This window comes from Rhinolophus hipposideros (genome assembly GCF_964194185.1).
Source record: "Rhinolophus hipposideros genome assembly, chromosome: 7".
NCBI classification, from domain to species: domain Eukaryota; kingdom Metazoa; phylum Chordata; class Mammalia; order Chiroptera; family Rhinolophidae; genus Rhinolophus; species Rhinolophus hipposideros.
Window position 1 is genome coordinate 100,926,990 of NC_138053.1, and position 26,026 is coordinate 100,953,015.

Below are 26,026 nucleotides of genomic sequence, written 5' to 3' on the forward strand. Positions count from 1 at the left end.
TGAAACCAGCAAACTACAAGAATGTACTTCCTCACATATTTTTTATAAAAGGAAAAGATTTATAAGCTCATTCCTCTTCCTGAGAGCACATCCAAAGCCTTCAGAGGGTGAAGAACTTGGGAGGCTGTGGGGGTCCTGGGGAGTCATGGGTCCCTGCGGGGATCGTGGAGCCCTGGGGTGCTCTGGGGGCTGGGTGGGGTTGTGGGCAGTTGTGGGGAGTTGTGGGGGGCCATGTTGCTCCTGTGGGGACCATGGGGGTCATAGGGGTCACAGAGAGCACAGGAGCGGGGCATGGTCATGGGGGTTCACGGGGGGCAGGTGGGAACACAGAGACACCAAGCTCCATCTGGCACCAGGACCCCCAGACCCTGTGCTGCAAACCTCTCCGGTTCTCCTGCTCCCTTCATCACTCTAGACATCTGTCTGTCAATCTGTGTAGCTGTCACCCTCCCTGGATCCCAGTTCGGCCATTCACCCAGGTACCTGGAGAGGGAAGAGCTCCTGGCCGGGCCGATGGGAGGCCAGTGCAAGGCCAACAGGACATCCAGGGACCAAGAGGTGTCAGGGTGAGGGAAGGGGGGAGGGCGGGTCTGAGAGGATAAAGCAGAGCGGGGACCTCGGGGGAGGGGACGAGGAGCAACAAGCCGGCCAAGCTGGCCATCACTGAGGCCTGGCCTCAGGTCCCTGGCCATCCATTGTTCCAGCCTCTCTTCTGTGCAAGCATCTGAGAGTTCTAATAAAAAGCTGAAAGTGCAGAAGGGGAGTGGGTGCCAGTGTCTGAGGGGCCTGGCTGAGTCAGACAGAAAAGCCCCGGGCAGGCGCCCTTCCTCCCCGAGGGGGCCGCGCAGATGGTGACGGGTGATGATGTCACGACCTGAGATGATCAGAGGTCACACCACAGTGCCCCTCCCCCAGCCCACATGGGGAAACGACTGAATTGGAGGCTGATCAGGGAAGCTGCCCAGAGGACCCAGAAGAGCATGGAGGGAGGAGTTGAGAAGAGGCTGAAGGGGCTGGGTGGCCTGGGGCAGAATCACACCTGGTGCCTCCCCCTCAGACACCAGCCTCCCCAGGTCTGCAGGTGGCCTGGTGCTGCTCTGCTCAGCGAGGCCACAGTGAGAGGTCGGGTCCTAAGGCCAAAGTCTCTGGGCGCCGGCACCTCCTGGGTTTCCTTTCAGGGTCTGCCTGTGGTTCTGGCAGCTGGGGGAGCAGCTCGGTGTGGAAGGAGCTGCTCGGTGTGGAAGGAGCAGCTCGGTGTGGAAGGAGATGCTCGGTGTGGAAGGAGCTGCTCGGTGTGGAAGGAGCTCTGAGCGGAAGGAGCAGCTCGGTGTGGAAGGAGCTGCTCGGTGTGGAAGGAGCTCTGAGCGGAAGGAGCAGCTCGGTGTGGAAGGAGCTGCTCGGTGTGGAAGGAGCTGCTCGGTGTGGAAGGAGCAGCTCGGTGTGGAAGGAGCTGCTCGGTGTGGAAGGAGCTGCTCGGTGTGGAAGGAGCTGCTCGGTGTGGAAGGAGCTCTGAGCGGAAGGAGCAGCTCGGTGTGGAAGGAGCAGCTCGGTGTGGAAGGAGCAGCTCGGTGTGGAAGGAGCTGCTCGGTGTGGAAGGAGCTGCTCGGTGTGGAAGGAGCTCTGAGCGGAAGGAGCTGCTCAGTGTGGAAGGAGCTGCTCGGTGTGGAAGGAGCTGCTCGGTGTGGAAGGAGCTGCTCGGTGTGGAAGGAGCTGCTCGGTGTGGAAGGAGCTCTGAGCTGCGGCAGGCTCAGAGAGCGGGACTAGACCCAGCTGATAGGGCATCGATATGTCACCGTTTCTGCCCTCAAGTCATCAGCCTAACAGACAACCGAACTGGGGGTGGACAGGTAGAGGAGGTTTCTCCTGGGGGGACAAACAGGGCGGGGGGGGGGGTGGCGAGAACCAGTTCTGCTCCGGACACAGGCTCTGAGAAGGATGCAGGGGAACATGGGGTCCCCTCTCCCGGGCACCTCAGCTGCTGGTTACTGGGCATCTGCCACAGGCTCCACCCATGGGCCCACACCCTCTCGTGGAGGGACAGCTGCACCCTCCCAGCCCCTCCTGAGAAGGGACAAGCCAGGGTGCTCGGTGTCTGTAACTGGTGAGGCAGCGACACCCTCATTCTGAGAAACACCGACTTGATCCAATCCGGAAACTCCCTCACCATCTCCTCTCCTTAAGAAAGGGACAGGGCCAGGGAAAGCACCCCAGAATCATTTCAGGTGGAAAGGCCCACCCGGCCCACCTGCCCAGTGTGTAACACCAACAGACGGACCAACCAAGCACACTTGCCAGACTCCAGGAAGCTTAATGTGCCATCTTCCACCCTTCATCTGAAAGGAAAAAACCCGCTTCATTTTTTATATGCTCTCCCATGGACAAGTAAAACCAGAGCACGCAGAATGCAAACGGTCCACAGATCTGAAGTGTGGCCATGACGTCACTGGCCGGCTGTCTCTGTCCGGGCAGCTCACACAGAGCAACGGCGCCCCAACCTCCTAGGCAGCCCTGGGGCCGCCCACCCACACCTCTCGGAGCCCCTAACTTCTTGTTCAGTATAACCAGTCAGTAGCTGAGGGCCTGGCTGGCACAGACCCTGCGTGTGACCAGAGGGTGGGGGGCTCACCTCTAGCAGCAGCCTCCCCTCCTGCACAGCTAACGCTCCTCGAGGACAGCTGTCTCCTGGGGAGGGAGCACTGGCGGCCGGCTGCCTTGGGCACCGCTCCTGCACGGCTGTCGGAGAGAAACAGAGCAGTTAGCGCCCTTCCCGGGATCCGGCCTAGTCATGAGCCTTTCTTACGTTTCGCTTCTCTGTGCTTCCTCAACTTTCACCCCTCCGTCATTCACTGCTACCCTCCATAGGCAAAGCCACCTTCCCAAGCTGACCTGTGGCTGCAGGGACGTGGGAAGAGGGCAGTTGGCAGGAACTGGGGCAGCAGATGGGAGGACATCATGGCTGGGTCTAACCCTGGGGACCCATCCGATCTGCTCCCTATGAAGTGCTCTGTCCCCTCCCACAAACCCCTCAGGGACCCCCCCAAGTGGAACAGCTCACCCCCCACAAGTGTCCCATAGCACACTGAGCCCTCCAGCCCCAGGAAGGCTCACAGGGCAGTGTGACACTGCCTGTGACACCAGTGAGCCCCTGGCACCTCCCATCCCCCCACCCCAACCCCCCAGGCTGGCCTCATCTCCACTGTGGGCTGAAGAGCCCAGCCAGTCATCTGTGAGGATCAGACAGATGTCACCCACACCCAGCTCCTGGGGCTGGTCGGGGACCTCCAACTCCCCCGGTGGCATCCTCACTGGCACTAGGAATGACGGGAGGACCCCTGAGGTAGAGAGAACAGGCAAGTGGAGGGGCCCTGGTGGGAGCTCACGGCCGTGCCGCCCCAGAGGGCAGGTGGGGAAGCCCTCACAGCCTCCCGTCATTTCTGAGACTTGCAAACTGAAGCTACAGGTGATATTTATGTAACCAAATGCCAAGGGCCCCTTGCACGTGGGGTAGTCGTGCTGGCGTGATGCTTGGCTTATCCATGGATTGTGAGGGGAACCACAAGGCTCCACCTCAGCCCCCACCGCGCCCCACAGACGCAGGGCCTGCCCCCACTGCCAGCACCCTCACCCGCTACTCGTGAGAGGGGTGCACCATCGTCTCCCGGGGTGCCCGGCCCCCAACCCACAGGGCACGACGTGTGCGCTCCAGCTGAAGAAGTCTTACCCTCCCCCCCAGACTGGACCTGCAGAGACCACGCTGGGCCCCTTCCTGGAGGCGCTCTGGTGCTCCTCTCAGGGGGCGGGGCGCAATCGGGAGGGCCCGGGCAGTGGCCTCATTGTAGCAGGCTGTGGTCTCTGGTCCCTGCTCGCCTCTCCGCCCCGCCTCCCTCAGATGCCTTTGCACCATCACCATCCTCTCCTCAGCTAATAGTACATAGGACCTGCGGTAGCGGCACTGAATGTGACAGGAAAGGAACCATTTCCTCCCGTCTTCGGTGGAGTGGCCCCTGGGGGTCCCAGGGGATCCTGGCAAAAGCACACAGGCTGCCTGTCAACCTCCCTAAATGGAACTCTCACAGCAACCAAGCGCCCCACTGACTGCTGGGTTTCAAGGCAGTGACACACTGAGCTCCGACCCCTTAGATTGTTTTTCATCTTTTGTGCCGTACTGTGTCCCCAGACTTCTTCAGACACTGAGCTCTGAGCACCCTGAACTACAGAGCCCTTCCCCTGAAGGAACCTGGTCTTCGAGTGCTCCGGAAGGCGGAGGTGAGCTCCCACAGAGGCGCTCACACGACCAGTGTGGTTCTCAGATCCTGAAAAAGACTTCGGAGAAGTCATGTCCCAGAGACAAGGAGGCCTCCCCCTTCCCGACCCCACCCCTTCCTCTCACACCTCTGGTCGCCCCCATGGCCAGGCCCAGCCCACCCAGAGGGTCCTGCCAGGCCACAACCCCTAGGAGGATTTGGGGCTCAATAAAGGTCCGGAGAGGTGCTGGGGGGCACGGGCAGGACCCCCACCTCAGTGCACCCGGGTTGCCTGCTGCAGACCCAGACCACCGAGCTCCCCTGCGGAGGTCACTCCACCCTCAGCCCAGCTCCAGTCAGATACCACCCCCAGCCCTTCGGAGCAGCACTGACTTGAGGGACAGGGGAGCTTTGGGGCTGGACTGTCCCTGGCTCGCTCGGCCATCTCCGCGCAGACGCCCAGGGTGGGAGAGACTCACTGGACTCCGACGCCGTGAGGCCGGGGGAGGGGTCCCCAGACGGTGCCATCGCTGAGGACAGGATGGTGACCCCCGACCCCGCCCTACGACGTGGCAGTTCATTCCCACCTGCACAAGGGCCGTGGCCCGCGCAGGGATCAGCAGGGAAACGGGAGGGGAGGGGGCCTCTCACCCCGAGCCCCCCCCACGCACATCTCCGCCCGGGACACGACCCCCTGCATCCATCGCGTGCCGCCCTCGCCGCGGGCACCCCCACTTCCCTCCCCCGCAGCCGCATTCCGGCCACGCCCGGCAGCCTCCTCGGCCCTGTCACGCGATGGGGCCTCAGCGCCGCAGTGACAGCCGCCTGGACCCCGGCCAGGGCCTCGCGTGCGAGCAGCGCCGCCGCCCCCACCCCCGGGCCTGCGGCAACACAGAAAGAAACTGCAAGCGATTGGGAGCCGGGGCTGAGCGGGGAGCTTTCCCGAAATCCATCCGAGCTGACGGGGGCTGCCCCTCCTTTCCCAGCTCCTGGGACTCAGGAGTGCTTGGGGTGTTGAAATGGGGCAAACTCGATTGGGGGGGTCACAGTTGGGGCCCACGGGCTCGGGATCAGTTCATTCCTGTTACCAGTGGGTGAAGCTGCCGACACTGCAGCCAGGTCACCTGGAGCAGCCCCTGCCCCCCCCTGCAGGCCCCCAGGCCTCTCCCAGCAGCGCCTGCCTCAGCTGCTGGTCGGTTTTTCTATCTCAGGGGATCTCCTGGGTCCCTCTTCTCCCTGGGACGCAGGGTCTCAACTGAGGTTCTGACCTGGGAGGTGGAACACAGAGGGGTGGGGCTGTGGGCAGGGGCCGCCAGCTCTGGCCAGAGGACTCTGCACAGTCCCCAGCCCCACTGCTGGACGCACTCTGGAAGGGCCCCCTCTCTGTGCCTGTGTCCTCCTGTGGGAGGAAGGAGAAGCCCACCACCAAGGTTCTGGCCCCTCACACCTGACTGTCCACGTAATGGGTCAGGGGAAAGGCTGGTCCTTCCAGGAGCTGCTAAGATTGTGGAGAGAGCGTGGCTGTGCCCCCCACAAGGTCCAGCTGGGTGAGGAGGCAGTGTTCCAGGCACGAGGGTGCCCCATGGCACAGGGTACAGGGAGCTCCGGTGGGACCGACCAGAGACCGAGTGGGCTGGGCACCTGCCCACCCAGTGGCCCTGCCCTCTCCACAGACCGGAGGCTGAGCCCTGCGAGATGGGCTCCTGCCAGGACCCACCCTGACGCCCTCCTCCCACCTATCCTAGACTCTGAGGGATAGTCAGAAATAGGAGGCCCCCAAGACCCCATTCCCACGGAAGCCCACCTCGCCCTGGGAGGAGCCTGGGGCTTTCCACACTGGTCAGACTGAGCTCAGGGCCATGTGGCGTGGGCCAGGGCTGCCCACTCAGGTCCACGCAGCCACCTGAGTCCTGACGGAAGTCTGAGCCCTGCTGTCCTTCCAGTCCCTCCCCCACTCTGAGTCTCCAAAAACTTGAGACTCTCACTGCCCCATCCTTGCTGTCCACCAGCTGGCTGCAGAACTAACTGGAACTAGCCTTTCTCTCATTTCATTGATTTCTTCCATCCCTAAAAAGGTTCATTTGAACAGAGAATTTGAAGATTATCGTAGAGACAGTAGACATCCCTGTGAAAACACTACACACACAGGCTGTGTACCCATGCAAGGTGGGGTGGGGGCCTCCCTCTGAGGCTCAGCCCTGGGCTGACTGCATCTTGCCAGCCCCCACCCGACATCCCCAACCCTGCTTGCTAAGATACCTCCATCTCCTTTGCACAGAGATGCAGGGCAAGGTGCTACCTGGACCAAACCACGTGCCACAGTGGCCCAGTCTCCCATCAGTGGCTGCTAGGGGTCGTGTGCCTGAGTCTGGTCGCTGAGAGGTGCCACGTGTTTCTGGTGGAGGAGAATCCAGAAGATTCCCCACCTCTGCCTCTGGATGGTGCTGTGAAGCCCAGAAGGTGGCAGCCACTTTGCTCTCAGCTCAAGGGAAGCCAACTCCTTGGTGGAGAGGACAGGTGGGTCCGGGACAGGTGAGCCCAGGGCGAGGGATGCACTGAATGGAAGGTGGGGTTCATGGGGCTGTCCATGGGTTGGGGTGCAGGACCCCTGTCACCAGGTGGTAGAGAGTGGCCCGTCTGGACTGAAAACCTGCTCTGACCAACTGCACTTCCTGGAAGGCACAGGGCCACATCCAGAGACCGGCCCCCCGCTTTAACAGAACGCATGCCTGGTAAAACCTGGCACTAGGTTGTGTTGAACTTGAGAGCCCCAAGGGCTCTGCCCTGTGTCCCCACCAAACCTCTGTGCTTGGGGCAGTGCCCACAGCAGGTGTCCTTTGGGAGCTTCCTCCTCCAGCCCTGGTCCAGGCCACCCCCACACCTGCAGCTCCGCTCTGCTCCTCCCTGGCTGTGCTCAGAGGTCAGATAGAGGGGACACAGGTGCACATGGACCACCCGGGTAGAGAGGGCGGGCGCTCCGTGGGAGCGGGGAGGGTCCCCCACCTCTGAACGTGTCCCACATCCCAGCTGTGCTTATAAAACCACCTGCAGCCTTGACATCAGACTAATAGCCCCACACCTCATGGTCCTCAGGCTCAGGTCTCCCTCCGTTAGCGTTTCCAGAACTAAAAGATAAACTTGTTTTGCCTCTGGGAGATGGACATGAAGTGTACCTGCTTCCAGATGGCTACACGCCGTCTGTGGAGGGAGCTCCAGGCCTCAGGTACCTCCTGCACAGGTGGCGTGTCTGCATGGTGTGCAGGCCACTGGTCCTTTGTATCACTGAGCAGCTGGCAGGGCCATGACCCCAATGTCCAGTCTGACTGCTCTGCATGGGGAGGGGTTCTCTGTGCAGGAGACTCGGACAAGCACAGCTCTCTGCTGAGCACCCCAAGGAGGTGGGGTCGCCCCAAATAAGTCAGGCGTGTCCAGGTGGGTGACAGGAACATGCAAAGGCAGACTTGACTCCAGCTGCATGAAAAGAGACCAAGGGGTATGTGGTGGTTCTGGAAGGGCCCCAGCAGCTCTGGACAGCATGCTGTGCACACACAGCGGTAAATATGTGAGGGACATGCTTTAATCTTGCAGAGCAGGCGAGTCCGGCAGGTGTGGGACAGCAGCGGGACGGTGGGGGTCCTGGAGAAAACAGGGCATCAGGAGAGAGGGGGCAGAGCTGTCCGTTCAGGCTGCCACCTGCGGGTGTGTGAAGCACACCTGTCCTGTGCCTGCCATACTGGGGACGGTGGGCCCCTGGGCCTTGGAAAAGACGCAGTGGCTCCCCCTCGAGCTCCCTCTGAGGATCTGTGGGGATCTCGCCTGCCGCAGGGCGTTAAACACAGTGCATGTTGCCACAGGTTCCACAACATGCCACAGATCTACAGGCACCCAGGGCGTTTCTGGAGGGAAACACGGGTCCCTCTGCTCCACACCCCATTTGCACTGCTGCAGCCTAGTCTGGAGGAGACACCAGGGGCAGTGCCGGGGGACAAGCCAGCAGCCTCCCTTCCCTGGCCGCATCTACACTGTCCCCCACTGCCCAGCAGCCGCCCTCTCCAGGCAGTGCCCCTCCTGTCAGTGGGTAGAGGCTAGCCCCCCACCAGCATTTACATCTCTTAATCCTGCATCTCGCCAGCCCACCAGGTGGGCCCAACAGGTAAAGAAACCAGCAGGGAGGGGTGGGGAGGAGGAATAACCAGCAGGACGTGTGTGACACTCTGTGTGTGACACTCTGTGTGTGTGACGCTGTATGTGTGTGACGCTGTGTGACACTGTGTGTGATGCTGTGTGTGACACTGTGTGACGTTCTGTGTGTGACGCTGTGTGTGACGCTGTGTGTGACGCTGTGTGTGTGACGCTGTGTGTGTGATGCTGTGTGTGACTGTGTGTGTGACACTGTGTGTGTGACGCTGTATGTGTGTGACACTGTGTGACGCTGTGTGTGATGCTGTGTGTGATTTTGTATGTGTGTAATGCTCTGTGTGTGTGACATTGTGTGTTTGTGACACTGTGTGACGTTATGTGTGACGCTATGTGTGACACTGTGTGACGTTCTGTGTGTGACGCTGTGTGTGTGACACTGTGTGTGAGGCTGTGTGACGCTGTGTGTGATGCTGTGTGTGACACTGTGTGACGTTCTGTGTGTGACGCTGTGTGTGACGCTGTGTGTGACGCTGTGTGTGTGACGCTGTGTGTGTGATGCTGTGTGTGACTGTGTGTGTGACACTGTGTGTGTGACGCTGTATGTGTGTGACACTGTGTGACGCTGTGTGTGATGCTGTGTGTGATTTTGTATGTGTGTAATGCTCTGTGTGTGTGACATTGTGTGTTTGTGACACTGTGTGACGTTATGTGTGACGCTATGTGTGACACTGTGTGACGTTCTGTGTGTGACGCTGTGTGTGTGACACTGTGTGTGACACTGAGTGACGCTGTGTGTGATGCTGTGTGTGACGCTGTGTGTGTGACGCTGTGTGTGACTGCGTGTGTGTGACGCTGTGTGTGTGACTGCGTGTGTGTGACGCTGTGTGTGACGCTGTGTGTGACTGTGTGTGTGTGACACTGTGTGTGACGCTGTGTGACGCTCTGTGCGATGCTGTGTGTGTGACACTGTGTGTGACGCTCTGTGCTGCATTACGACAATGGATGGGAGAAGATGACCCCTGGTGCAGGATACTTTGCACACAGGGGTGCTGGCATGATTTAACAGAGTGTGTCACACGTGGGGGTGGGGAGTGGGCTTAGCTACGTGTCCTTCCAAATGTGCATCGCCCTGCCCACCACCACAGCTTGTGGGAGAAGCGATCAAGCTGCCACTCAAAGCCCTTAGAAAGAAGACCCACGGGAACATAAACACGCTGCTTTCAAGGCATTTACAAAATGAGAGCCTGTGCCGAGGGATGGCTTCAAGTTGTTGATTTTCTACAGCAAGAACCTTCGTGTCTTCTAAGATGCACCAGCAGGCTTTAGACGGCTCCACCCCAATGCAGCTCAAAAGGAAACAGCCAAATGCTTTCCTCAGAGCTAAGCGAGGCGGGCAGGCAGCAGCTGTCTGTGTCTATCTGGGGAGAGGATGCTCTGTAACCACCTTCTGAGGTCACTCGCCCCGCGGCCCACAGGGACTCTGTGGGTACTCGGGTCACAGGTTCTGCAGCAGAAACTGCACCCTTCCTGCAGTCCCCTCATCACAGTGCAAAGATGCAACCAACAACACTGCTCGGGAAGAAAAAGAAAAAGGAGTCTTCTTTCTACTCCAGGTGTGAAGCACCTGGAACAAGCCAACTACGTATTTGGGCGTTTTGTTACGTTTCAGCACATTGGAAAGAAAGGACACCAGCATTGAGCCAAGGATTCAATAAACACGGTACAAAATGAAACCAAACCCAAAAAGGTCTGCTGTGCTTCCCAACAATCAAACCTTTACTCATGAATAACTGTGTGGTGTACTGGTGACAAGCACGCATGGGCCACATGCAGTCCCCAATACCTGGTACCAGCGACCCTCAGGGAACCGTGGTCTGAGCTCATGCACACAGAGCCTCATAGGGACACCCCACGCCATGTCCCCAGCCGCAGTTCTGATGACCACAGGCCCAGGGTCCGGGACTTTTGAGTGCCCAGCTCAGCTGTCAGACAGCGTCTGGTTCCTGTGTGAGTAGCGTATTTACAGGAAATTTATAGACACCTCCACACACTCAGATTTGCAAATAACCTGGCCTGCTTGTCAGTCATCATCACCTAATTTCCTGAAAAATTAATCGCACGTCACTACAGGTCAGGGGTACCTGTCAGTCACATATAATACCCATCACCATCGGCAGGTACAGACAGAACTAAGAGGCTGGGGGACTGGAGGCTGTGGCTGTAAGAAAAGTGCAGGTGTCCTGGGCTGTCAGGAGAGCACCCACCTGAGGTACCCTGTCCTGCCGGGGCCACACCCCTGTCCCCTCGGCCATCACCACCCACTCGCCTGCTCAGACCACATCTGTGAAACAGGTGGCCACGGTGGCCGTGAGGAAAATGCTGGCTATCCTTATATTTCTTTTTACAAAAAGACTGGGTGCCCGAAAGTGCCCTGTGCTCTTGCGAGTTCCGCAGGTGACTTGCCCCAGGAACACTTACGCGTGCAGCACGCCCCCCACACCCACCGTGGGCGTCTTCCTGCCCGCCCTCCCTGCTGCCCCGGGGACTGCTCTGCCCACAGGCCCTGGGAGCCCCCCACACCTCAGAGCAAACTTTCAGTTGCAGTTTTGTTTGTTTTGAGACAATGTCAGACGTACAGAAGTTATAAGAACTGGACAGAGCTCCCTGAATACCCTTTGCCCCGACTCTGTACTAGTTTCACCGACGGTCCCACTAACGTCCTTTCAGCCCAGTGTCTGGCCACCATCCCACCCTCTGCTCCTGTCCCTCCAGAGTGCTCCTTGGTCCTTCCGTGACTTCCACGACCTTGATTCTGAAGACCATAACACGGTATTTTGCAGGCTGCCTCTCAGTCTGGGTTCGTCTGGTGTTTCCTCGTGAGTAAACCAAGGTGATTCATCTTCGGCCGGAATACCACGGAAGGGACGGTGTCCTCTTCCCAGGCACCCTGTTGGGCGGCACAGGATGGCACTTTATTCCATTCTTGGTGGGGTCCAATTTGATCACTTACGACAGTGTGTGCTAAGTTTCTCCACTTTAAGTTTGTTCCCTTTGTAATAAATATGTATTTTGTTGAGAGAAAGTTTAAGACTACAAAAATCGCACTTTCACCCCACTCTGACACACTGATTTTAGCATCATTGATGTTTCTTGCATAAATTGTTACTACACTGGCACCAACTGGTGAGTTCCTAATTCACCTCTCTCTCTGCCCCCTCTACTGGAAGGAGCTTTCTCTCCTCGTTCCCTCCCTCCCTCACTCACTCCTTCAGTGGACTTACGGAACCCCATTCCACTCACTGGGTCATAACCCATCACCACCCTTACTCATGGATATGTCCACACTGGCCCACGTGTGGCTAGTGCAGCCCCTTTGGATGGCTCTGTCCCATGATGTCCCCTGAATGTCTGAGCACAGCCTTGCTTTCTGGCCTCTCTTGTATTTTCCCTGCTCTGACTCTGGAAGGAGGCCAAAAGCCCTCATCCTTTTTCATGGTGAACAGTCTAGGCCCCATGATCTGCATGTCAGCTGTGCTCTTTGGTGCTGTGGCTTCATTGCTCCCAGACCCATCAGTGGACAGAGCAAGAATACACACACATTCACACAGATATTTATGTCTAAATCTATAGATATTAAAAACCATGAGATCACACCAATATCTCCAGTTCCAACTCAACAGGAATCAGCACACAGCAAAATTATTTCCCTTTACTATTTGGTAGAAACTACTCTAAAACTATCTGGGCCTAGATTTTCTCTGTGGGAAGATTTATAACTACTGATCCAGCTTCTTCAATGGTCACATGACTATTCAGGTTTTCTATTTCTCCTGGAGTCAGTTTTAATGAGCTCTATTTCTAGGAATTTACTCATTTATGTTTTCAAATGTATTAACATAAATTTGTTCATAGTGGCCTCAAATTATGTTTGAAATATCTGCAGCTTCTGTCACTGTGTCCCTTTGACATTGCTGGTTCTTTCTCTTTTCTCCTTGACCACACTCACCAGATCTTTGTGAACTTTTTCATTTTAAAGAACTCTATTGTGCGTGTCTTTTCTATCTCACCAACATCTTCCCCTCTATTATTTGCCTTCTTTGACTCTTTTTGTTCATGTTGCTTTGACTTTTTTGTTCATGTTGCTTTTCTTTATCCAGACTACAAAACTCACTGTTAGGTCATTAATTTTCAGCCTGTCTTTCATATACAGACACTGAAGGTTATTTATTTCTAAGCATTGTGTTAGCTGCATCCCACTCATTTTGATTTGATTTGTAAATGTTTTCTAAATTCCATCATGTTTTCTTCTTTGATCTATGCATTATTTAGAAGCGTGTTTATTTCCAATTGTAAGGGTTTTCCAAGTCACCTTTTCATTACTGATTTCCAGCTTAATTGCAATGAGGTCTCACCATGCATTCTTCATGATTTTGTCATCTGAAATTTATCGAGACTTGCTTTATTGACCAATATGTTTTAAATATGTTTACAAGTTTCATGTGGACTTGAAAAGATGTAAATTCTGTAGTTTCAGACTAGAGTGTTTTATGTATGTCCATTAGATTAACCCCTTTTTTGCATTGTTCAAATAGTCTATAATCTTCACTGGTTATTTGATCTGTTAAATACTGAGAGAATTATTTAAAATCTTCCTCTCTGTTGATGAATTCATGTGTTTTTCCTTATAGTTCTGCTGATGTTTGTTTTATGATTTTGAGGTTATATTAATAGAAGCACACAAATTTAAAATTATTTTACCTGCTGGATGAAATGAATTTTTTAACCATTATGTAGGGCCACTCCTTTATGACCTCCCGTAAGGTTTTTTTACCCAAAAATCGAGTTTTTGACATTAATACAGTTTCATCAGATTTTTCCTGGTTGGTACTTCACCCTGTCTGCGCCTTTGGGGCAGATGCAGTAAAGCACTCTGACGGCCCCACTGCTCGAGCTGCCACATTTAATCCGTTGACATTTTCTATATTTAGCAACATAGTTGGACTTTTGTGCTTTCTATTTGTTCCTCCGTTTTCACGTTTCTTTTTTCTCCTTTCTTGTCTTTTCTGTTTTGATTGATAACATCTTCTTACTCCATCTCTTTCTCTCCACTGGTTTGAAAGTTAAACCCCATTTCTCTTGTCTTGATGTTTATCCTAGAAATTTTATTATAAATTAGTGCTCCACCTCCAAAGGTAATTAACACAGGAACCGTTGAGCTAATCTCTGGCTCCGAGCTGACACATGTTATGGCTCCTTCCCGCTCCCACAACCTCTCGCTGCAGCTCCACACATCGGGGTTGCTTGGTTTCCCGACACCTCACCACCTCCTTGCATCTCAGGTCCTGGAAATGAAGACATGGCATGTGGAGCAGTCCTTACCCGCTAGACTCCAAATGCCAGGAGGGCACTGTCATAGGCTGTTAGCATGGGACTCTTCGATTCTGAACTTTGGCCAGGTCCCAAGACAAAAGGTGCCAACTATATCCAGGTCACAACAGTGACCCAGGCAGGGCTGCCGGGGGGGTATCAGAGAAGAGTCACACTTGGGGCTGGAGGAGGGCTTCCTCGGAGGGGCTGTGCTGTGATTCCCATGCCCCCACCTGCACCAGGAGAAGCCGGGGCGCTTCCTCTCCTCACCTTCTGCCCAGGGAGAGGGGCTTCATGAGGACTCCTGTGAGGGCCGGCCCCATGCCTCCTGGGGCTGGCAGGGGGGACGGAAGGCTTGTGTCTCTCTATACTCAGGAAACCCAAGGGGCACAGGTTGCACCTGGAGCTCCTGGCAGGCATCTGGGGGTGGGGGATGGTCAAAGGTGCCACACATCCAGTCCTCCAGGAGGGGGCCTCCAGGCATGAGAAGAGGATGGAAGCACCATCCCACACCGGGCTAAGGAAGGGAGTGCAAGGGACCTACTGGAGAGGATGGGTCACCCTGCTGGCCAACCACAGCACATGGACCCCAGGTCTGTGGTCTCTCAGGACACCAGGAGGCACCCAGGAGCCCTGGATCCTGCCAAACCGTGTGTACCAGCTGCTCCCTGCCCTTGGCCTGCTGCTGCTCAGCCTGAGTGGAGCTGTGACCAGAAGACTCTCGGCCACCTGGAAGGGGCCAGGGACATGCGGGCAGCCAGCCCACAGTGGTCTTTGCTGGGGCAGCAAGAGAGAGACAATGCCAGTTTCTGCTGACCTGCATCCTGCCTCCTCCTCATGTCCTGGGGGGGTGGACAGATGGACAAAGAGTCCATCGAGGGCCTGCCCTCCTCCTGGCCAGATTTATCTTTCAGAAGTTAGGAAGAGATGGTATGAAAAGTATAACCAGCATGTAATATAATCAAGATTGATCTTTCCACAGGGCAGTGCAGGGACAGCCTGGGGCCTTGGGTACACAGTTGACACATGGCTACTCTCTGCCCTGAATAGTTCAAAACTAGTGTGTCTTTGCTGGAAACACCCTTGGGGGCGGCTGTCTTTGGAATTGGTCTGGCAGCAATGACCCACATCCATCCGTGTTCCACACAAAGAAGAGAAAAGACAGGTCCCAAACGTCCCACCACACCTCAGGACCACCTCGGGCCACTCACCATGCCACGCATGGGTGGCTCAAACAATTCTGGAGCCCAGACATCAGAGACCAGGGTGCCGGCAGACTTGGTTTTAGGCACGGCTCTTTCCCCGGCCTGCAGATGCTGCCTTGTCACCGTGTCCTCAGGTGGCCTTTTCTCAGCCCCATGGGCATGGGAGGGGTTGGGGGGAGGGAGCACAGGACACAGACCTATCTATCAGATCAGTGCCCCACCCTGTGACCTCCTTAGCAGCCCGGCTCCAAATACAGCCAGCTGGGGGTCAGGGCCAACATGTCCATCTGTGGGGACACGGATATGCAGTCCATACAGGGCTTACGAGGGAGGGACTGTAGTGAAGGCTGAGAACTGAGACAAGTTAGTCTAGTGATGGTGTCCTCGTCAGGCCCGGCCACAGGATCATTAAGGGTCCAAGGGGACTTCGCTCCTGACACACTAACCAACACGACGCCTGTGGGGAGGTTGCGGGACTCACACTTGTGATGCAAGGTCTTCTGGGTCGTCCTGCCTGGGGGACCAGGCAGCCGGGAAGGGCTCCCGGACGAGCGTGTGCAAGTGGGGACCAGAGGCAGAGTACAAACAGAGGGGACGGAGGCCCAGCCGCAACCACAGGGTGCGGGAAAAATGGGGCCACTCCTCCCAGCATGAAGCGTCGCCAGGGCCTTCCATCCTTCCCTTCTCAGTTTGGTTCATGAGGCTGTGCTCCCCATGGGTGCTCCGCCTGCGTGACTCACTGGGGGACACCGTCCATGTGCCCGGCCTGCGTGGACATCAGGCCACCCATCACCTCTGTGCTGCTTCCCACTAGTCCCTCAGAGTCTCTCGGATGAGCCGGTGCCGCTGTTTCTTAGGGTGGGTGACCCAACTGACCGCTGGGCCCAAGTGTGGGGTGCGGGGCTTCTCAGACCCACACGTGCTGGGGTCTTGGTCCTGGAAGGAGCCCAGGTGCAGCCGGCCCCACCTCGCGCACCCTTCTTCTCATCAGCCCCCAACGTCCCCTTGTGAATCGTGAGATTTACGAGTGGAAAACCCCGCTCTTAAGTACAAGCAGAACGTTTGTAACTCAGAAGTACTGGCCCTGTGCTGTAAGCAAAAATCAAATAAAATAAACCCACTGCCTTGTAAAATTCATGGAAGCCAACACAAAGTACACATTACAAGGAACATCTCAGCCATTATCACCCTGAGGCTGGAGCTTTCCAGTTCGTGTCCTTCCCGAAGGAGACTGCTAATGACGCTTGAATGAAAATTACTGCACCCGTTCCTGAGTCAGGAACCACAGAGTAGGAGCCAGTTTTTAGAGCTGCGTGGTGGAGATGAGTTCAGGAAGCCTTTAGAATCTCCCCTACAATGTACAATTTTGGAATCCTTGATAGAAAAGGTGTGACGGAGAAATCAGGCTTGTTGTCACTCAGCGTAACAGTCACAACACCAGCATGGCGTAGCTGTGAGCTGCGCAGCTGGGGTGGCCGTGGAGTCAACCTCAGAGGCTCAGGCAGATGGGAGGGCGCCCCTGCATCAGTGGGGCCATGGGACTGGCCGTGACACGGGAATGTCACTGTGCTTTTGGTTAAGAGCAAGGCACTCGTGGGTACGCTTGGACAGACGTCTGAACTCTGGGGAACAGCAGCATCCGCGCCTCTCAAGACCACCAGCCCCAGCCTGGCTGGGCACAGGTAGACCAGGCCAGAGAGCTGGTGACCAGTCCCCTCCCAATCTCCTGGCCGGAGGTCCATCTGCGTGGAGTGTCAGTGTGAGGAGGGTGAGGTGACAGCCCCACAGGGGCCCTGAACTCGGCCCGAGCTGTCCTAACAGCCCAGTTGGTCCATTGGTAAAAGACATGAGGCTAATGTGGGAACCGCACCCCCATGTGCTGGTGCCATGCTATGGCACGCTGCCACTTTTCAGATGACTACCTCAACTTCTCGGCCATGTCCTGGCCCTCTTGGAAAAGCACAGCTGTCCTGCACAAGTGGTAACACTCCAGGTCACCACAGGAAACTGACCTCAACACCCCTGAGCCGGGGCGAGGGACATGGGTGTGGCAGCCCCAAGGCGTTGGTGGACGGCCAAGTGCCCACGGCCCATGGCACGTGCCCTGCGTCTGAAGGCCCGCTCGGCCGTCCCCTCGAGCAGCCATCAGCTTCATGGACGCAGCCCCCGCCCAGCGTCTCCACAGCAGGTTTTCTGCGCCCCGCGGCCACCCTGCTCATGCTAAAGGGTATAAATTATGGTGACACTCACACACAAAGAACTAAGCAACGGTTTCAGCAGTAGTTTGACTAATTTGAGCTCTCCAGCCAGCCGCAGCACCGGCATGACGGGTCTGCAGGACAGGGACCAGCGCCCACACCAGGACCGCAGCAGCGCCGAGATCTGCTTAGCTGCTTACACATTTGAGTTTTTCTTCCTATTTATAAAGTTAATATACTTCAGCAAGAAACTGAAAAACATGGAAAGTAAAACAAAACCCCTGGAACGTCTCCACTCAGAGAGACCTGCTATTAATAGGTTCGTGTGTCCAGGCCCAGGGGGCTGGGGTGGCCGGGCCTGTGCCCACTGCGGGGTCACAGACGACGCTGAGTGCTGACACGGTGTAGGTGCCCTCCTCAGTGCCCTCACAGGCAACGCCCTTTACAAGGGCATCTGAGATGCATGGAGGCCAGCAGGGCTGCTGGCATGAGCTGTCACACGTGCCCATGACAGACCTCCTCCCTGAAGGATGCAGGAGGGCCAGAGAGAAGCCTATCCACACACCAAGTGACAAAGCTGACCACACACCCTCGGCCCCTTGGATGCCCTGCTGGCCGGATGACTGTTGATTTTTAATTCAAACCCACTTGAGGGGACGCCACTGTCAGCTCAGCTTCTGCTTGGAACACAGAAGCCCAAAGCCCGAAGCTCCACCCCACCTCCCAACAGCATTGAGAGATCTGCAAGTATGCAAGTTCTCGTGGGCCCATCAGAGACCCAAGGTCCCAGGGCAACCAATAACCTGAAATCTAGGAAACACAGGGGCTTCCGGGGACAGACAGGACACAAGCCCGACATTGTGGACCATGGGAAGGAGACTCAGTGAAACTCAGAACAATTCTGAGTGTGGCCAATGAGAGAACCCAGAACCCCGGCAGCTACAGAGGTTCGGGACGGTGGTCGGTGTCCTCCAGGAATCTCGCAGCTGCTCGCAGAGAAGAGGGGCCGGCCAGGGTCCTGCCGGGGGTGGGGCGAGCAGAAGAGGCCCCGCCTGAGATGCAGCTTGCAGATGGCACCTGGCCCCCACCTCCTCCAGGAAGCCCTCCAGTCCACACAGCCTTCCTGGTGACTACCACTGAATCGCCCTATGGTAGCCCCCGTTCTCTGCCGAGCTCCAAACCTACTTTTGTGGAAGTGTTTCAGGAGTTTGCACCTCCAGCCACGGGGGTCTGGGTGACAGACACCTGGATGGCAGGCAGCCTTTTAACCCCAAGGAAAAGTGTATGGTTTTCCAGAGAGGACTGATGTGGGCTGGAGGCTGGGTGAGCTCGAGGCCCGGGCTGCCAAATCACAGCTCACCGCCGCTGCTGTAAGGGGCCCACAGGCAGGTGGCCTGGGGAGGTACATGTGTTCAGGGAGAGCAGGGTCACCCAGAGCAGCCTTGGACACAGCCGACACCTCAGCCACCAGCCCACAGGACCAAGCGGGCTCAGCACACCCCACGGTCTCATGGCCTCACGGCCTTCTGTGATCGGCTCACAGGAAGTCAGAGATGAAGGTGGCTGAGTCGTCTGGAAAACTGCCTCCCTCTCCTGGGGGGCCAGCGAAAGCCAGCAGGGGAGTGGCTGAGTCCCACCTCAGGCACGTCAGAGTGCAAACTGCTCCCACTGGTGTGGGCAGTGGGACAGACCTGGTCCACACCGTCCTGCCTCGGCCCTTGCCCGCTGCCCATCCTCACTGTGGTCCAAGGCGTTTTGTTCAGCAGCAGGAGAAGGTGCCATGTAACAGCCCAGGTGTCAGACACAGTGGCCCCCCTCCTCCTGGTGCCCACACCTGCCCATTGCAGACACTACCACCTGCTCCCGAAGACATAGTGTAAGTTCATGATTTTGCAACAAGTTCAGACTTAATTCAGGGGTAATGGCGGCAAACACAGGTTTTAACAGGGTGGTAACAAGCAGACTTCTTTCTCAGGCACCGAGCCAGGCCACACAGAGACTAAGGATCGCCTGGAGTGGCGATGTGGATGATTGCCAAGGCTACTGCAAGGGTCTGACACACAGGCATCCCAGGTGCCAAGAGGGGCAGGGGCTCTCAGCAGCCCCAAGACAGGTGAAGCAGCAACACGACATTGGCCACCAGTGCTTAACCCGTTAACAGCAGGACAGGGCCTGCTGAGCTCAGCTGGGTCCTGCCCCCTCACAGAGCGGACCCACTGGTTGCCCAGGGCCCTGGCAGTGCGTGAGGCCACAGGGGACGACCGGCCCCTGCCCCTTCCACCAGAGCTGCTCTGGCTCGTCGGCGTTCAGGGAACCCTCCTCTAAATGGTTACCCAGGAGAAGAGGCGCAGCCCGGCCCACGCCAGCAAGGTGGGCGGGAACCTGCTGGGCACGATGAGCATGGGTGAGAGTCCTACCTTGGAAGAAGCTCTTTACCCGGAGGTAGCTGACGCTGAGACGCAGGACTGAAAGCTTGTCCAGCTTGGAGACGACGTCCGGTGGCAACGGCAACAGGCTGGCCAGGTGATCCAGCTCGGCGTTGAGGCGGTCCCGGTGCCGCTTGGAGGGGTTCGACCTCTCGGCGCCCACGGCGGGCTTCCTGTGGGGAACCACACAGTCAGACAGGTTTGTCCACCCAAGGCCATTGGCCACACTGGTGGGAATCTGCTCCAGGGAGCGACCTTATTAGGAGCAATCAGCTTCAAAATGGAAGTGCCACCAGGACAAAGGTGCTGAAAGAGGATGAAAAGTCACCCATCCCTGAAGACACACGTGCTGACAAAGTGTAACTGCACGTCAGTGACTGTATACCATTACTGGGAGCAAAGGGACCGGGATGAAGGACAGGGAGCCCGAGAACACGGCTGTGTGCCCCCAGCACGGTACCTGACCTCTGTGCCGACTTTCCCTGAAGTGGAAGGACAGCCATGCCACGTGTCTGTCCAGCCTAAGGTCACAGCCCTCTCAGGGCCTGTGACCCCTCGCCCTGCAATTCAGGTGTGAGTGGCCACTCTGGGCCTCAGTTTCCCCTTCCACAGCGGGGCTGAAGGGCTGAGGTGAGGGTAATTGCAGACTCAGGAGAAACGAACACACACATCCACACGAAGACCTGCACACAAACACTCATAGCAGCTTCATTCGCCATGGCCCCAAACTGGGACCAGCCCAGTGTCCGTCTGCAGACGAACAAGTGGGGGTACAACTGCTCCTGCTGGGGCGCGACTCGGCCTTGGAGCTCACAGTGATGTGCCAGCCGGGGGAGGGGGGCTCTCAGAATCGCTATGGCCGGTGAGAGAGCCCGGCATAACAGCGTATGACTCCATTAATAGAAAATTCCAGGAAATGCAAAGCAGTCTACAGGGCAGAGCATGTCAGAGATTGCCAGAAACGAGGTACAGGAAGCAATGACAAGGCACCTCTGGGCGTGACGGGTAACTCTATGACCTTAGTTTCAGTCAAATCCAATCAGACTGCACTTTGAACGTGTGCAGTCGGGGTACTTGAGTTACAGCCCAACAAGATGGAAAATGTGGGCAACAGAAGGGAAGGCCCAGAGCTCACTCGCCTCATGAGCTCAAAGTGTCATCCAGGGAGGGAAAGCACCCGAAGCCCCAGAGGACCAATGACACCAAGGTCCACTCTCTGTGTCCAGCCCTGAAGGACAGGAGCAGGTTCTGCCCAGGAGCCAGGCACCTGTGTGTGAGCCCAACTAAATCCCACGTCCACTGCTGACCCTTGCTCCACAGCTTTCATCAGGAGAAGGGTGGGCACGCACAGACGTCCCCACCCCACCCCAGAGGACAGAGCTACATCCTGACGGTGAGGACGCCGGGACCACAGCTGGGACATGGGGACATAGCTCACACCAGCACAGGCTCAAACATCAAAAGCAGGTTTTGTCTGGCCCCCAGTTTTCCCGTGGAGGCTCTCGGCACACGCACACGCACACACACACACACACACGCACACACACACACACACACACACACACACACGTGGGTCCCCATGGGCGTCTCAACTGCATGTCTAAGATGCTCGCTGCCACTGCAGTCAGTGAGGAGAAACTAATGATTTAATAAAAGTGTAGGAATAGCCGGTGGCCATAGGGAAAGAATAAGATGGATTCTGACCCCACTCATCACACCAGGAAAGGTTCCAAGGGCTCAAAAGTTTAAATATATATCTATGTTTTCCAAAGAATCCAGAAAACCTTAGAAGAAACATTGGGAAAATTATCTTATAAACGTGAAGCAGAGTAAGTCTTTCTAATCGTGATGTAAAATTAATTAGCCACAAAGGGAAAGATTAAATTCAGCTCCATAAAAATTAAAATTTTCTGCACGGCAAAGGACACCATAAACAAATTAAAACTGGGGGAAATTATTTGAAACACATTCAAGGGCTAGTCTCCCTAATAGATAAGAAGCTTCTAAGAGTCAAGAAGCACAGTAAAAAATGAGCAGAAGTTATCACCACAGACAAGGAAACACGATGGCTGCTAAACCGCACTCGTCACAACAGCATACAAATACCGAAGTCTGAAACACACCACGTGCCCAGGCAGGGGAGGGGGCGCACCCCAGTGCTGCCAGTCGCAGTCGCCCACACCGTGACTGAGAGAACCCGCTTCCAGGTAGCACGTGCACAGTAGGTGTGGGCCGTGATTCACCGAGTAGCCAGTCTGTGGATGCCGCCAGGAGGTGCAAGCGTCCCAGGTGAGGGACAAAGGACCCATTGGCCTCTGTGCAACAGGTGCCTGACTTATCCACGTCTCCAGGTCCCGTGAGGGTGACAAAGAAGGTGCCTGTGCGGGGGTTGGTGCTGCAGTCGCTGAACTGGGGTACCCAACACTTTCACAGTGAACAGCAAACATGCTTGCTCTGCCCCCGGGAGACCCCTCAAAGTCACTCACTCCAAACACCACCCTGAGAAGCGGCCCAGGTACTGGCGGGCCAGGACACAGGCCATGCAGCGCTGCCTCTCCCAACAATGGGATGTGTGCCAACCAATGCCCAAGTGTCCCCCACGCAACGTGAACAGAGTCCCCGGGCCATGGAGGGTGGTGCGTGTCCCAGATGCCCCGCAGCACATGCAGAGGGTGAATGCACAGCCGCACTGGCCCATTGTCGCATAAACCATCTCTGGGCCATTCACAAGAAGCTTAAAATTTGTGCCAGGAACCAGGTGGAAGGACACTTTTTCTGTTCTGAATTAGATGAACATACTATCCCTTCATAACGTCAATAAATAAGTTATTTTACAGTGAGTGCCTCAAACTCATCATCTCAGACCCTGTCACTGGAACAGAAACATAATAAAAGCAGGAGAGTTGGTTCCTCTGCCCCTGGACTGCCCACCACATGGAACACGCAGGCACCACCAGCTCTTTTCCTTTCCTGTTCAATGTGACAACAGCGTTTGCCCAAGGAAATCTGTCCAGCACACTGGTGGGGACCACGTCCTACCACAGCCCTTGGGGGCCCAGCTGTGGAACTGCCTCCGCCCAGGCTGGGGGCCCACAGCTCCCCCCCACCCTGGATGGGGGGTCTCACAGCTCCACCCCCGCAGGCCCACACCTCGCCTCTCCCCAACGACACGCCTTGCTGTGCTCCACAGCTGTGGTAGCCACACGGCGGGCTCAGATGACAAATCCACCAAGTCCTGGGAGTCCACACTGTTCCCAAATAAAGTCCTGTCCCCCTTCTCCAATAAAAGAAAAAAGAAAACCTTTAAGAAGAAATCCACCAGCCAGAGTCCAGCCTCGCAGCCTTTGCTGCCGATCCTTGCGCCAGTGGTGCCATGTTCCTGAGAACCTCCCCGAGAATCCTGTGCCCACAGGAGGCCAGAGGGCCGCCCAGGTCACAGAAACACAGACCCACGTACACTGCTGCCGTGTGCACGCACACACACACTCCGAGCTGTGTCAGCACACGGCTGCATTACACACATGCACCACGCAGCCCCAGTGGACACTGGGCAGCCTGCAGGACCCCTGTTGGAGGAGCCAGGCAGCCGTGGGCTCTGGGCCACTCTCTGCTGACCTCCCACCAGGGCAGCCCCCAAACCCCGCTACCACAGACCTCACACCGTGGTGGCCCATAGCTCCACTGGACCAGCCATGGCAGAGAGAGGGATGGCGGGGAGGGGACGGCTGGAGGCGAGGGGGAGGGGAGGATGAGCTCCCCACAGGCCCCCCCATCTGTGCTGAGGCCAGGCAGAGAACGGCTGGATTCTCACCAAGGGCCATGGTGATATCGCAGCCCTCCATATGGCCTTCTGGGCAATAAGCGTCACGGGCCCTCACCGGACCTTCCATCACAGTCAGGAGAGCAGGACACCGTCCTGCCACCAGGCTCCCCACAGGCACCAGCCGCCAGGCCTCAGCAAGTCCCTCCCGCCCTCCACCCGAGCCTCTCCCTCGCTCACTCAGCCCGAAATTCACGTCTCCCAGTGGAAACACAACACCTCCCTCATGAGTGGGCCAGCAAGCACAGGCGCTGACACTTACTGCTTCTGCACGGGCTTCCTTCTTTTCCGCCCCGCATACATGCACTCCCCTGGCGGGATCATCGTCCTCGGGCCTAAAAAGAAAAGGAGTGTCACGCTGGTGGCTGTGAAGGAGCCCCGTGCCCACACAACTGCCTGACCCCCAGGGCAGGTCCCGGCCGTCACACTGGGGTCCCGTGCCTCCATTGCACCCACGCAAGACGACCAGGCTCCTCTGGCACAAGCCTGCACTACTCATGCCTCACCTCATGCGTGCGCACGAGGAGGGAACGACGGCCCACACCTTGCCTTGGATGGCGGCGTCACAGTCCCCCAGCCTGGCCCGAGGACCCCGTCACCACACCCCTACCGAGAAGAATCCTGTGCGCCTGTGCTGGGTGGACAAATGTCACCACAACACAGAAACACAGACCCTGGGGCACACAGCTGTGTGAGCGACACACACGGCCAAGGCCCGCGAGCTATGTCAGGGCTCCGCGCAGGCTCAGGCAGCCGTCCTCTCCAAAGCATCTGCCGCGGCCTAATTCCTCTTCCCTCTCCTCCTGTTGGTGGCCCTGAACTTCTGGGCCAACAGGCTTCCTCTTTTCTGGGTAAAACCCCTCATTCGACTCCACTAGCTCTCAGCTGCCCACGCCGGCCAGCCTCCACCAGCAGCCTGGGCACAGGTGCCTTGTCCTCTGCGCCCCGAGGCTGGTCAGCTCACCCTCACTTCAGGTTTCCGTGCAGTGAGGTTGCTGAGCTCACTCACGTCCTACAGACCCGCGTGCAGTGACCACTCATCGCCAGGCTCCTGCGCCCACAGACTTGGAGACGAGGATTGTGCCCTCACCTGGCCTCAAGCTTATACAACCTGGAAGAGGAGGCAGACACAGACACACAAGTTCCACCCTGCTCTGAAAGTGCCGTGACACTCTCGGAACTGTGTCATCGATCCGCTTTAAAGGTAAGAAACACACTTTGAATATAAAGACATAAACAGGTAAAGTAAATGGATGGGAAAAGATACACCACACAAACACTAATCAGAAGAAGCTGGAGTCGCTATGACTATCGGACAAAGTAGACTTCAAACAAGGAGTATTACCAGGACAAAGAGGGACATTATATAATGATAGGCAGGGTTCTCCAAGAAGACATAGCAATCCTAACTGCGCACACACCTAACGACAGAGCTTCAAAACACATGAAGCAAAACCAATGACACTGAAAAGATAATTCATTGGAGACTTCAACTCTGCTCTCACAGTAATCAAGAGAATACGCAAACCGAAAATCAAAAAGCATACAGAACATCCCAGCAGCCACAGAATTGGACTAGTTGAAACTTACAGACTGCACCATCAAACAATGCAGGGTACACAGAACATTCACCAAGAGAGACTGTATTCCAGGACTTAAAACAAGTTTAAAAGAATAGAAATACAAAGTATGTTCTGTGACAACTATGGAATTAAACTAGAAAGATTATGTCGAAAATTCCCTAATATTTGGAAAGCAACCCATTTCTGCTATTCTCCCCCTTTCTTCCGCTCCCCCTACTCCAGTTTAAGCCATTGTTCCTCAGCCTAGTTGTGTAGGACACAGCTCCCTGGTATTAGGAGCCTTGTGCTCCCCTGGCTGAGGCAGTCAGTCGGCTGTTCAGAACAGCTCTTGCCGGCTGCCGGCTGCTCACGATGGCTGTTGGCCACTCACACTGGCCAGGGGGCACTCCTGGCAGCACACGGTAGCCCACGGAGTAGCCGGTGGCAGCTCATGGCAGCCAAGCTCCAGGGAGAGCTGCTGTTCACAATCTTAGCTGTAGAGGGCACAGGCCACTGGCCCATGTGGGAACTGAACTGGTGACCTTGGCATTGGGAGCAGGCGCTCCAATCACCTGAGCCACCTGGCCTTTCCACAACCCATTTCTAAATAACCATGAGTCAAAAAGAAAGTCTCGAAGAAATTTAATACTATTTTGAACTGAATGAAAATGAAACTACAACATATCACACTTTGTAGGATACAGCTGAGCAGTACTTTGATGGAAACTGAGAGCATTAAATGTTTATATTAGAAAAAAAGGTCTTGCATAAGTAATCTAAGTTTCCACTTTAACTAGAAGAGAAGCTAAATCCAAATCAAGTAGAAAGATGGAAATAATAAAGGGGGGGGGGAGTCAATGAAACATGAATAGAAAAAGGGAAAAATCAGTGAAACCAAAAGTTGGTTCTTTGAAAAGATCAACAAAATTGACGAACCTCTAGCCAGACTGATCAAGACACAAGTTACCACTGTCAGGATAAGGGAGGGGACATCACCACAGACCCCACAGACACCAGAAGGAAAATAAGAGAATATCGTATGAATTTAGTTGTGCCCCCCCCCA

At 56.1% G+C, this 26,026-nt stretch overlaps 1 protein-coding gene across 1 annotated transcript in view; it reads right to left on the bottom strand.

The window, feature by feature from the left end:
• The window catches only part of AHRR (aryl hydrocarbon receptor repressor), a gene marked incomplete at both ends in the record, with an annotated part of 52,094 nt that extends 28,370 nt beyond the window's left edge, over positions 1-23,724 (bottom strand). The window contains 3 exons of the mRNA XM_081053726.1: positions 2,627-2,733; positions 19,572-19,753; positions 23,663-23,724. Coding sequence (XP_080909852.1) covers positions 2,627-2,733; positions 19,572-19,753; positions 23,663-23,724 — 351 coding nt within the window. The remainder of the gene's footprint in view (positions 1-2,626; positions 2,734-19,571; positions 19,754-23,662) is intronic.
• Between the last annotated feature and the right edge of the window lie 2,302 nt (positions 23,725-26,026).